This window comes from Euleptes europaea, chromosome 8 (genome assembly GCF_029931775.1).
Source record: "Euleptes europaea isolate rEulEur1 chromosome 8, rEulEur1.hap1, whole genome shotgun sequence".
NCBI classification, from domain to species: domain Eukaryota; kingdom Metazoa; phylum Chordata; class Lepidosauria; order Squamata; family Sphaerodactylidae; genus Euleptes; species Euleptes europaea.
Genome location: NC_079319.1, coordinates 97,391,723 through 97,405,124, shown reverse-complemented (window position 1 = coordinate 97,405,124; position 13,402 = coordinate 97,391,723). Strand labels below are relative to the sequence as shown.

Sequence of the window (13,402 nt, the reverse complement as noted above, 5' to 3'; positions counted from 1 at the left end):
ATACTTATGCAAGAGACATGGTGCCAGGAGGCCCCTTGGTTGAATGGATATAAAGTCTTTGCTCTAGCAGCTGATGACGCCACTCGTGGCAGAGCAAGGGGAGGGCTTGGAATTATGATTGCTACAGCATTAAAGGTTAAGGTCATAGAGCTTCCCACCTTTGCTCACTTGGCTATGGCTGTGGTCATGGAATATGGGCAAATGCGCAGGACCGGAAGAAATCCCCTGATGTAACATCTAAATGGTCCGTTGGTGAGAGAACTACAAAACGGGGACATCTGAAGGTCCGTGCCTGCATACCTTCCGGCTAACTTCCTGCCTGTGCTGACCTAGAGCGTCCTGAAAAACTTGTTGGTTTTTGAAAACTTAAAGTTTAAATATTATCCATATGAAAGGTTTTTGAGTGAAAATTTTTTGGCGTTTCAGCTAGTAAACGAATACTAATCTGCCCATAAGCTTCAAATTTGTTTTTGTTGGACTTGCCAAAATTGCCAAAAATAACAGGTCTAATGGTAAATGTCTTGACCAAGATCTGGATCATTAGTTTTACCTGCGGTGTCCAAATCTAAGGTCTCCTCTCAAAAGGGTAATATGGAGAAGAAAATCCAAGAATTATTTGTAAAACAAAATGAGGCTACAGCCAAGCAGCATGAGCAGCTGTCAAAACAAATAGACCATCTTACTACTATGATGAATTCTATGATACATACCTTGACACAAAAGATAGATGGTGTAGCTGAAGAATTGAAAGGAGTGAAAACTCAGGTTACCACAATTACTACAGAGGTGAAGACACTAGATGGAACATTAAAGAAAGTTATGGAAGATCAGAAAGAAGTTAAGAAGAAGGTGGAAACTCATGAGAGACAAATTGTTGCAGTTTTGGTTCAGGAGGATATAGTAAAAGACCAATTAGCTATGATGGATATGAAGGCTAGAGAATCGAATCTACGACTATGCAATTTCCATGAAGACCTTGGTGATTCCAGACAGGAATTAATAAGAAATCTTGCAGAATTAACTCAAATTAATGAACAAGAATTAGACCGGGCAGTCAATAGAATCTACAGGATTCCTCTTCCAGCTAGATTCAGGAAAACCAGGCCAAAAGACGTTATGATTTCATTTTATGACATTAGGATGAAGGATGCTATAATGAAACTTCACTATGACAACCCCATGAAAGTAGGAGACACCACCTTGATAGTGCTGAAGGATATTCCCAGGCATTTAATGGCAAAAAGGAGCATCTTTAAAGATTTTACTGCAATGTTAAGGAAGTATGGAATAAATTATAGATGGGTGTTACCACAAGGATTAACCTTCATGCACAAGGGAGTCAGGACAACAGTTACTACTTTGCAAGACGTTGCGAAATTTATGAGGAAGTATAAAAAAGACTTTCCGGAGGATCTTTCTGCAGAAATGGAAGTAGAAGGAGAAGAGGAACAAGATGATCTTTCATTGAAAGGAGCTTCAGGAGGAACCAGACAATACCATATTAAAGAATTACTATGGCTAAAGTTATCTCTTGGAATGTCAATGGACTCAATGAAAAAGTAAAGAGCAAGAATTTTTAAATTGTTACAAAAGCAAAAATATACATTAATTTGTTTACAGGAAACTCATATCTCAAAAAAAGATAGAAAAGATTTGGATAGAAAAATGTTGGGTCAAGCATTTATTACGTCAGCTAAAACAAAGACAAAAGGAGTAGTTATTTATGCACGTCCCAGCTTGACTCCGGAAATGGTATATAAAGATGAAGAAGGCCGTATTATTATTATTCGGACTAAAATACTGGGCCAAAAAACATTGGTGGTTGGCATCTATGCACCCAATGAAGGGAACGCTAAATTTTATGAACACTTACATGAGGTTTTGTCTCAACATGCCCAGGAACAGATTTTAATGATTTCAGTGGCATTGTTTCACCTCCCTTGGATAAGAAAACCCAAGCCAAGATGGAAAAGGAAGGAATTTTACCAAAGACCTTCCAAATGATGACTGAGTTAGATTTACAAGATACTTGGAGAACAAAGAATACGACAGCTAAAGAACTTACTTTTTATTCAGCAAGACATGATTCATATTCAAGGATTGACATGATTTGGGCTAGCAAATCTATTTTTACACAACTGTGCAAAATACATATTATACCAAAGACTTTTTCTGATCACAATCCGGTTGCTTTTGAATGGAACAATCGCCAAGCATTTAGATGGAAGTTAAATGATAAACTATTGAAAGATCAAAAGCTGTTAGAGGAACTATCTACTTTAATTAAAGCAGTAGTAAGAGGATTTATGATTCAGAAGAATGTGGCTTGGAGAAAACAATAGATGCAGACGACTAACTCAATACTCTGGGATTTACAAAAACTTGAACAAAAGTTGATTTTAGAATTACAAAAAGAGTCAAGAGATAATATATTGGAGAAGATAAAGGCCCTCAAACACCAATTGAATATGGTGGTTTCAGAAGAAATGAATAAAAATTTGAAATATGCAAAACAAAGATTTTTTGAACATGCAAATAAACCAGGTAAATTTCTGGCAACTCAACTACGAGACTCATTTCAGAAATGGATTATTGCTAAGTTACAAACGGAAAGAGGCCCTGTTTATACCACGACAGACATTCAAAAGGAGTTTGTATCTTTCTTTGCGAAGTTGTATCAGAAAGATGAAATATCATTTAAAAAGATGGAAAAGTTTTTAAACTCTACAAATATTAAAAAATTATCAATAGCCCAACAGAAACTACTTAATGAGCCAATCTCTTTAGAAGAACTGGATGAAGCTTTTAAAAAACAAAAACCAGATAAAACTCCAGGTCCTGATGGAATAACTGCCATGTTTTATGGTACTTTTAAATCTTTATTAATGAAACCTTTTTTGGAACTTTGTAATTCAATAATGGAAACAGGATCATTACCAGAAACATGGACTCATACTTTTAGTTCTTTAATACATAAACATGGGAGAGATCCTGAACGAGTAACTAACTATAGACCTATTTCTCTGCTTAATGTGGATTATAAAATTTATGCTTCAATTTTATCATCTAGAATTAAAAAAATTATTATGGACATACATGAAGATCAAGCAGGTTTTGTCCCAGGAAGACAAATTAAGGATAATGTGAGGAGTACTCTTGGATGCCATGGAGTATTATGAATATAATATTCAACATAAAGTAGCTTTTGTTTTCCTGGATGCAGAAAAAGCTTTTGATATGGTCTCTTGGGGTTATATGAATTTTTTTTTTGAAAGCAATGAACTTTGGGGAAGTTCATATACCTCTCTTAGGAGAGGTATAGATGCTATATATACTACGCAACAAGCAAAAATATTGGTAAATGAATCTATGTCGGGAGAATGCATCATACAAAAGGGGAATAGACAGGGTTGTCCTCTTTCCCCATTGCTTTTTATTTTGGTTTTAGAATCCCTATGCTGTAAGATTCGAGACTCAGAGGATGTATGTGGTTTGAAAATAAGAAAACAGGAATTTAAATTGAGAGCATTTGCTGATGATTTGTTATTAATTTTGGATAATCTAGCCCAATCAGCAACCAAGCTGAGAGAGATATTGGACTTGTATAGTAAAGTTTCAGGATTTAAAATTAATCAAGAGAAAACAGATGATATTTAAAAATGTTACTGATTTGGAACAACAATCTGTTATGAATGTGACAGGCTGGCAGAAAACCAAGAAAGTGAAATACTTGGGAATTTGGATTTCTTCCAAAAATGCGGAATTAGTTGTAAATAATTATGGCAAATTATGGGAAGAAATAAAAAAAGACATGATGGTTTGGAATACCAAGAATCTATCTTTACTAGGCCGCATTTCAACGATACAAATGATTACTATTTTTGTTTCAAAATTTACCTATTATTTCCCAAGTAAAGTATTTTGATACCTGGAGGAAAGATATATTGAACTTTGTTTGGCAAGGTAAAAAACCGAGAATTGCATATAAATATTTGATGGACCTGAAGGAGAGGGGTGGACTTGCACTTCCTAATTTTAAACTTTATGCTGAAGCAGCGGCTTTGGTATGTCAGAGAGATTGGATGGATTTAAAAAATACAAGATTGTTGGCTCTTGAGGGTTATAATAATATAAGTGGATGGCACGGTTATTTGTGGTATGACAAAATCAAAATACATACATCATTTCAGCAACACATGGTTAAATCTTCCCCTTTTAAGATATGGATTAGATACAAACACCTGCTGGAAATAAAAACTCCATTGTGGATTTTATCTCAAGAAATGTTAACTTTGCGCCCACTGAGACCAGATCAATTCATAACTTATCAACATCTTTTGAAATGGGATGGTATGAAATGTTCACTTAAAGAATATAAAGAAGTTAAAGATGTACTATCTTGGTTTCAATATCATCAAATTAATTCGGTTTATCTACAAGACTTAAAAACAGGTTTTTTAAAGACTAAATCAACTTTGCAAAAACTCTTGTTGGATACAAATGACCACTTAATATCTAAAATGTATAAACTATTGCTTGAACTGGATTGTGAACAAGACCGAATTAAACCTACTATGATCAGTTGGGCACAAATGTTGGGACATGATATAAAGTTGCACAATTGGGAGAGATTGTGGACAAAAGACTTGAAACTGCTATCTTCGCAACTATTAAGAGAAAATATATATAAAATGATGTACAAATGGTATCTAACTCCCAAGAAATTAGCAATGTCATCTCCCACAATGTCACCAAACTATTGGAAATGCAAAAAGGAAATTGGTTCTTTTTATCATACTTGGTGGACTTGTGAAAAAGCTAAAAGATTTTGGGAAATGATATATAATGAAATAAGGGTGATTTTACAACAGAATATACCAGAAACACCTGAAATGATGCTTCTTAGCATGGTGCCAGACTCTATCTTTACTTATAGAACATTTTTGATATATGCTACAACAGCAGCTAGACTGATATACACAGCTAAATGGAAGACTGACGAGATACCAGAGGGAAAAAAATGGATAAGCAAAATGTTGGAAATGGTGGAGATGGCTAAATTTACAGCTTTTATAAATGAATGTGATAATGAAAAATTTTGGGGGGAGTGGGAGGCGTGGAGAATTTACTGTGAAGATTATTTTTAATAGGTCAATTTAAAGGATATTCCTTGATATAATCCCAGATTTGAATTTCTTATTATAGATATTTTAGAATATTATATGAACTGTATTTGATAAAATAAGATAAATATAATGTAAATTTACAAATGAGGATTACAAGTTGGCAAAAGTATATACAAATTAAATGCTAGACAGAATAGAGTGAAGGGGAAGTCTTTTTCTTTGTAATAGATAATTGTTTTTGTTTTTACTTTGTTTATACTTATAAGATTTATATGATGGAAAATGATTTAGTTGTAATACATGAGAAAATAATAAAAAAATTATTAAAAAAAAGAATATGGGCAAATTACCTGCTTAATTATTAATGTGTATCTGCCCCCACCAAAGACCAAAATGCAAACAGAAAAGAATTTACTAGGATTAGAGTCATATATCTGCCAGCTAATGTCAGCTTACCCCTCAGCCTTTGTTATTGTAGGTGGTGACTTTAACTCTAGGCTAGGTTTGGATGATATTAGTTTGTTCACTAGTTACAAATCTTATCCTGCAGATGATGGTAATTCAGTTTTACCATACCCCAGACAGTCAAAGGATTGTAGAGCCAATTATGCTGGGCTTCTTATGGCCCAGATCGCACGGCGCACTAATGGGCCAAGGGTCCGATTCAGTAGAAGGCAGTTTCATGTGTTCATGTTTGTAAATATGACCCACATTTAGGGAGGGAAACACTATGCAGGATTCACCAACTAGGTCCATGTTCAAAGCCCCCCCCCCTTCCCTGGACTCCCCGCAGGCGGCAGGGGATTTGAACTGCTCGGAGCAGTTGGGCAGCGGGGGCTTGGAGCAGTTCAAAGCCCCCCCTTCCCTTTGAGCAGTTCAAAGCCCCCCCTTCAAAGCCCCCCCTTCCCTCAGTATTCAGAATAAATTGCCGTGTTGGCACTTTGGGATAAATAAGTGGGTTTTGGGTTGCAGTTTGGGCACTCAGTCTCTAAAAGGTTCGCCATCACTGTACTAGAAACACAGGCAACAACTGCTCGGGTTAGGTGGAGCCCACGTCTAGATAAGATCATGTCTGAATTTTTTGGTTCTGCTGCCCTAGATGAAATTTTACAGGGGTTTTTAGCAGCAGAAAATATGGATAGTTGTCTGGGGCAATATGAACAAATGCTTAGAACCATTCAATTAACCATGTGTGGCACTAACACCAATCTTAAGAGAGTTTCATCTGAATACTCCAAATCATGGTTTGATAGCGAATGTAGGAGTCTTAAAAGAGCTCTCAGTGCATCCTATGTTAGTTATAGGTGTAACCCAGATGCAGTCTCGTCGGAAGAGCTGAAAAACTTAAAATCACAGTATAAACTACTCATTAAACATAAGAAGAGGGCGGCTACAGTTTTGGCCTGGGAGCAGATTAGACAGGCGGCTAACCTTAAAAATTCTACCTTATTTTGGCGATTGGTCTCAGGTTGTCCAAGAAGGGCCCCTTTGTCATATGATTGCTTTATTTTGCCAAATAGGTGGGAAAACTATTTTAAGGCCCTTTATGCTAATAATGAGCGGAATGATCATCATACTGAGGGTATTCGAAACCTTCCAAGCTGGCCAGTGTTGGAGTCCTCAGAGGTGAGGAAGCTTATTGAATCCCTAAAGCCGGGGAAGGCACCGGGCATTGATCTGATCCCCCCAGACCTATTGAAAAGGAACATGGAATGGTGGGTCCCGGTATTGACATCTCTATTTACTGCAATTGACTGAACTGGCAGAATACCAAGCGACTGGGGGGTAGCAATTATTGCCCCCATTTATAAAAAGGGTAATAGGGATGATCCCTCCAACTATAGACCAATTAGCTTGCTCAGTACTATAAGCAAACTCTACACTAGGCACCTTCAATGGAAATTCAGGGATTGTTTGGAACAAGAGAATTACTTGGTACAAGAACAGGTGGGCTTCAGAGAAGGCTGCTCTACTGTAGATCACTGTATATTGTTGGACCATCTTATTGCCAAATATTCTGCTAAGTCTGTCACCTCCTTGTATGCAGCTTTCATCGATTTAAAATCAGCGTTTGACTCAATCCCTAGAGCTATTCTTTGGGGAAAACTAGAGGCTTCAACAATAGACAGGCATCTTCTGTTTTTAATTCGAGTTTTATATGAAAAGACCACAATACGGGTAAGATGTAACCCCCAAGGACATCTCACTGATCCTATTGAAACAGGGAAGGGGGTCAAACAGGGCTGCATATTGGCACCACTTCTGTTTAACTTTTACATCAATGATCTGGTATCGTGCCTAAATAAGTCAGAGTTACATCCCCCAAAACTGGTGGGAAGACACATCCCACTGTTATTGTATGCGGATGACGCCATTCTTCTTTCCAGAACACCTATTGGGCTTAGAAGGGCCTTGCGCTCACTTGCATTCTATTGTGCTGACAACCAACTTGAGGTTAACTACTCCAAGACGAAGGTGATGGTTTTGGCAAAAAAGCCAAAACTCCACTCTTGGTGGTTGAATGGGGTCAAAATAGAGCAAGTTCACTGCTATAAATACCTGGGGGTGGTCTTTCAGGCATCAGGTTCAAAAACGTCTCACATAACTTATGCTGCCTCAAATGCCCAAAACAGTGCTTCAGCTATACAAAAAATTTTCTAGACGAAAGGGGGACGCTCAGTTATGACAGCTGTAAAGCTATTTAAGGCTAAACCTCTTTCTCCAATGCTATATGGGGCTCCACGTATGACCATGGCAAATTACTCCAAGATGGAGAAGATTCAATCTAAATTTTTGAGAGCTTTTTTACAAGTCCCCTCCAGTGTCTCTAATGCTGCAGTCCAAATAGAGACTGGGGAGGTTACTATTGAAGCGAGGATATGGATAGCTGCAATTTCTTATTGGCTTAAAATAGCACTCTGTCCTAAAGGACTCATTAATCTGATCCTGTACAACACTTTCACCTCTCCCTGGTTGAGGAGCTTGAAGAAAAAATTAGGCTTCTATGGTCTCTCTCAAGAACTACTTTTATCTATGGACTATTTGCAGGCCAGAGTCTTGATAAGGCAAAGAATACGAGACGTAGAAAGACAGCACTATCTGAATAGACTTAAAAATGTCACAATCGAAATACCCTTACTAATGTGACCCCAATGCCAAATGTTGTTCATCTGGAAAATCCTGATTATAGGAGGGCCTTTACCTTGTTATGCTGCAATGCTCTCCCTTCAGCTATAATGGAAGGTAGATACAAGAAGACCCCCTATGGTGAACGTGTATGCCCTTCTGATGGGAGCATAGAGACCCTTGAACATGTCATTTATGACTGCAAAATTTATAATAAAATAAGAGAAGACTTTTCCCTTGTAATAGCTGACCACTCAGGGAGCACTAGAGCGACTTGCCTTTCTAACTTGCTCTCAGTTAAAGACACCGAGCTAACTTTTTAAATGGCTAAATTTGGATGGCGAATTATGAAGGCTAGACGAGCATGGGTCGAACCCAACGAATGAGTTTTTTAACTGTGTTCTAGTTACACTTATGTTTTTAATAGTTCCCCTATAAAAGTTTGATTATATATTTATTGATGTATATTGCTACTATTTTTATTATGTAAAAGTTTTTTTATTGTTGGTCTGGGACCGTATTAAACATTTGATTTCCTTGTGCAACTGGCAAATATTTCCCAAGTTCCTGAACAAGAGGAAGTAGCGGAAGGCCCACAATCCTGTAACTTTCTGTGTATATCCTGTGTCCTGCAGTATTTCCGTGCTAGAGTGTCTTCAACTCGGTATTCTAATACTAAAGTACTACCCACAATAACTTTTGAAAGCAGCAAACGTGGAACGTATGATTAAACAGATGGATCAACTACTTGCTATGATAAACACCCAATATCAACCCATTAACCAAAGATTGGACACCGTCCTGTGTGTGTGTGTGTAAAGTGCCGTCAAGTCGCAGCCGACTTATGGCGATCCCTTTTTGGGGTTTTCATGGCAAGAGACTAACAGAGGTGGTTTGCCAGGGCCTTCTTCACAGCAACCCTGGCATTCCCTGGTGGTCTCCCATCCAAATACTAACCAGGGCTGACCCTGCTTAGCTTCTGAGATCTGACGGGATCAGGCTAGCCTGGGCCACCCAGGTCAGGGCGGACACCATCCTAGATGACATTAAAGATATAAAGGACCAAGTTACTATAATGAAGCCGGATGTGGAACTAGTGGATTTTTCAATTGAGGAGATGGCTGAAGAACAGAAAAATACTATAAATGAAGTGGAGTGCTAGGATAAACAACTAGAGGCTGCACACCCTCAAGAAGAAACTGCAACAGATCAGCTGACTATAATGGATCCGAATGTGAGCGACTTTGATTTTTGTCTTTACAATCTGCCTGAAGAAGTCTTTGATATTAGCCTGGAGAATTTGAAGGGTGGAAAGGCTGGAGTTACTGGGATCTCTCTCTATGACTTTGGATTTGAAGAAACTACAGTGCAGATCTACTTTGTGAATCCTATGTTTGCAGAGGGAATTTTACCAACACTTTCCAAGGATACTCTTCGATGTTTAGCATTAAAGAGGAAAAGTGGAAGACGCTGGAAATTCCAGATAAAAGGACTGGTTAAAAGAGTCTAGATTTGCTGGAAGAAAAACGGAACTGGTTAAAAGGCTTGGCTTCAGTGAAAACGATATTATTTACTATACTACAGTAGAAAGATATTTTATAATGAATAGGTGATTGGGAGACATGGAGGGTTTACAGAGAAATTGACCTATAAAGAAAGTAATAAATGTTACCTATTGTTCTAATCTATTTACTATTAATGAGATCTATTAATTTTTTTTGTTGTGTGTGTGTGTGTTAGTATTTTTTATTGAATATATTTAATATTATATATTTAAAATTTTATATGATTTAGGTTAATGAATGAAATTAATAATATTAGGATTGGAAATGTTAATACTAAAGAGTGCACAGGTTCATTATAGATGGAGGAAGATGTAGGGGAAGTCCTGTTTTTCTTTTTGTTTTCTTTTCTTTTTTCTTTTATGTTAGATATATTTTCAATAACAATATAACTTCTTTGATGATTTTCAACAAATGTACAAATGTATGTGTTTATTTGTCTCAGAAAAATAATAAAAATTATTATTAAAAAAAAGGAAGCATGCAAAATGACGGCCGCGTGTTAGCTATGCAAACGGCGGTTGACTAATGGAAGGAACGAGCAGGTGAGCTGGGGGTGGGATTTCTCTTTTTGCGTCAGGAACGTGAATAGGCATTGTAAAGGTTGCAATTTTTAAAAAGAGCTTTGAGCGAGCATCAAAATTGACCCTGCATAAATGGCTATAGGGTTGGAAGGGGCCATACAGGCCATCTAATCCAACCTCCTGCAGGATCACCTGACCAAGTGCTTGTCCAGCCTCTGCTTAAAGACTGCCAGTGAGGGGGAACTTGCCACTTCCCTAGTTGATTCCTCTGTCAAACAACTCCTACTGTAAAAAATATTTTCCCTAATATCCAGCCGGTACCTTTCCGCCCACAATTTAAACCCATTATTGCAAGTCCTGTGCTCTGCTGCCAACAGGAACAGCTCCCTGCCTTCCTCTAAGTGACAGCCTTTCAGATACTTAAAGAGAGCAATCATGTCCCCCCTCAACCTCCTCTTCTCTAGACTAAACATTCCCAACTCCCTTGACCTTTCCTCGTAGGCAGGGCTTGGTCTCCAGGCTCCTGATCATCCTGATGATGAAGTAGCTAGACTGATCTTGGGTTTTTGCACTTCAGGGAATGAGCCTTGTCTCATTCCAGGCATGGAAGTTCCTGGTAGGCTTTCCTAGTGGGTGGTCAATTCCCTCAAATACCTACTTAAAACCCATCTTTTCCACCAATGGTTTGGCTTATCCTGCCATCAAAATTCAGCTTTTAAAAGCCTCTTGGGCCATTGGCTTGTCTTTTTTTGCTTTGTTGCTTTGAGCATTGATGTCCCTTGATACATACTTTAGTAGGGAACATCTGTGGATGAGCAATACAGCTTTAATGCCCTTTGGCATTTGCTAGTTTCCAGAGGGGCTCTACAGTACATCGAAGGTGCAGATTCCTTGTGTGAAATAGACACATACCTAAGACTTTAATAGTCTCAAATTTCAGACCCTAAAGCAAGTCATTTTCCTTTAATTAGGAAATGAAAAGGCATTTTGCCTGAAAAGATGAATCGAGAGTTAAAATGTTTTAGTGGAGGAAAATTAGTGCTCTCATAACAAAAGGATTTGTTTCCTTTGCTGGTACAAATTCATGTCCTTTCAGCATTCAGACTACTTCCTAATTATTCTGGGCACGTTTCTGACCTTTTGCAGTGTTTAGTGTAAAACGATATAAACTGGTTTTACAAAGGCTTCCTAATAAATACCAAAAAAATGTAAAGCGGTAACATTTCAGGCTTGGTATTTGCTCTGAAATATCTTTAAAAATTAAAAACTGAAATGTTACATCTGTAAATATTCTCTTTTTCAAAGGTTTTTGAAAGTAAATTAATTAAAGTATGAGGTTTTAGTAACTGAAGTAAACATATCAATATTCAAAATATTTTATCACTTAAATGTTGTTGACTTTTTCAATAATAAGTGCTCTTGTGTGTGTGTAAAGTGCTGTCAAGTTGCAGCTGACTTATGGTAGTCCTGTGTTGAGCTGTGGCTTCTCTGTAATGTATAGCAGAACTTACACAATGCAAAGATGTTGGGAGTTTCCACAGTGCTGCTCTGCAGCACTGATTTGGGTTTATGGTGGGGAGGAGCAGGAAAACAAACCGTTGAATGACATTGAGATGCAGGTGTGCCTTGTGATATATTACAGATTGGAGAGATTTGACACGGGTGCCTTTTTTTTTCAATGTAGCATCCCTGTGTCATAATATCTAGTGCCATGCAAACAAGCTGCTATATTAGGATCTATCTGTTTTTGAACAGAGCTTGTCCCCCCTGTACCGCAAGAATTGCTAAAATATGTAGAGATAGGTAAACATTGTAAATCTGGTGTATTGAAGAGATATATTTTAAAATGTCAGTGTAATGTTTAAAAGTATCTATTTGATTTTTAGGAGATCAGTCTTTTCCGATATGTGTTTCCTGCTGCTGGAGTACTGATAGTAATTTTTCTGCTCGTTCAGAGCTTGCCGTGGACTTATTACATATATTGTCTGTTACCGGTACCAATATGGTATGCAGTTTTTAAAAAGTAAGTTTTAAAATAAAAAAGTGCACATTTTCTTGAGCTATTGTAGTTGAAATGCTTGAAAGTTGCTTTTCCTCCTTGAATGATCTTTCTCAAAACCTTTCAGATATAGCTGGCTTCTCAAAAAGGCAGCATATGTTAGAAATCAAAGGTAACATTGTAAGTTGGAAAACTTTTGTAGTAAAAGTAAGAATGATCTTGTAATACATACATACACCTTTTCCACCAAACAATCTATGATTTTGATGGTGAGGGCCTGCAAAGACGGCTCCTTACATCTAGACATTAAGTACTTAATATTATTAATTTAATAAGAATGGGGAATTTTTATTAACATTTTCCTATACTGCTTTCATGAGCAAGATTTGTTAGTTTTGACTCTGGATGTGTCCCTCAGAGATAAGCCAAAGGTTGTTGAAAACCATGACAGCAAATCCTGAGCTCTGTAGGTCGGTGAAATAAATATGAGCCTGTTAAAGGGTTCTTCTGCCAACATAACACTGCAATCCTAGGGAGAGTTACTCCAGTCTAAGCGCATTGGCTTCAATAGGCTTAGACTGGAGTCACTTACCATAGGATTGCACTGTTACTTCAGCAGTGGAGAGAATTTGGCTATCCCCCCACCCCCACCCCCCACACACACATGCCAAGTACAAACCCCCACACTATTTGTGAGATTCCTCTGCTCCCAGGAGCAGAATCTTGAGCGTTTGGTGGGATGGAGGAGCCGTTCATGTTCTGTCCTTATTACAAAGTCATGGAATCATAGGGAGGAGACATTGGACCTTTATGAACTGTGTGCAGTACGAAATGAGGAAGAAAGGAAAGACTGGATTCTATAAGTGATTGATAGGAAACACTGCCCTTGAGATTCATTTGAGAACTCTCCCCCCACCTTCGCTTTTGAGGTTGTTTTATTCATTTTTACTGGGAAGCTTGTTTACAAATACATGTCTCCATATAATAGTGTTTAGTACTGCGAATGGTAAAGTATATACAGCCGCTTTTCCTGTGACGTGTTTGAGTTGGTATGGAAGTAAGTTA

At 37.7% G+C, this 13,402-nt stretch overlaps 1 protein-coding gene across 1 annotated transcript in view; it reads left to right on the top strand.

Moving 5' to 3' along the window:
• The window catches only part of PIGN (phosphatidylinositol glycan anchor biosynthesis class N), a 172,591-nt gene that overhangs the window by 97,390 nt on the left and 61,799 nt on the right, over positions 1-13,402 (top strand). Inside the window, exon 14 of the mRNA XM_056854987.1 lies at positions 12,228-12,361. Coding sequence (XP_056710965.1) covers positions 12,228-12,361 — 134 coding nt within the window. The remainder of the gene's footprint in view (positions 1-12,227; positions 12,362-13,402) is intronic.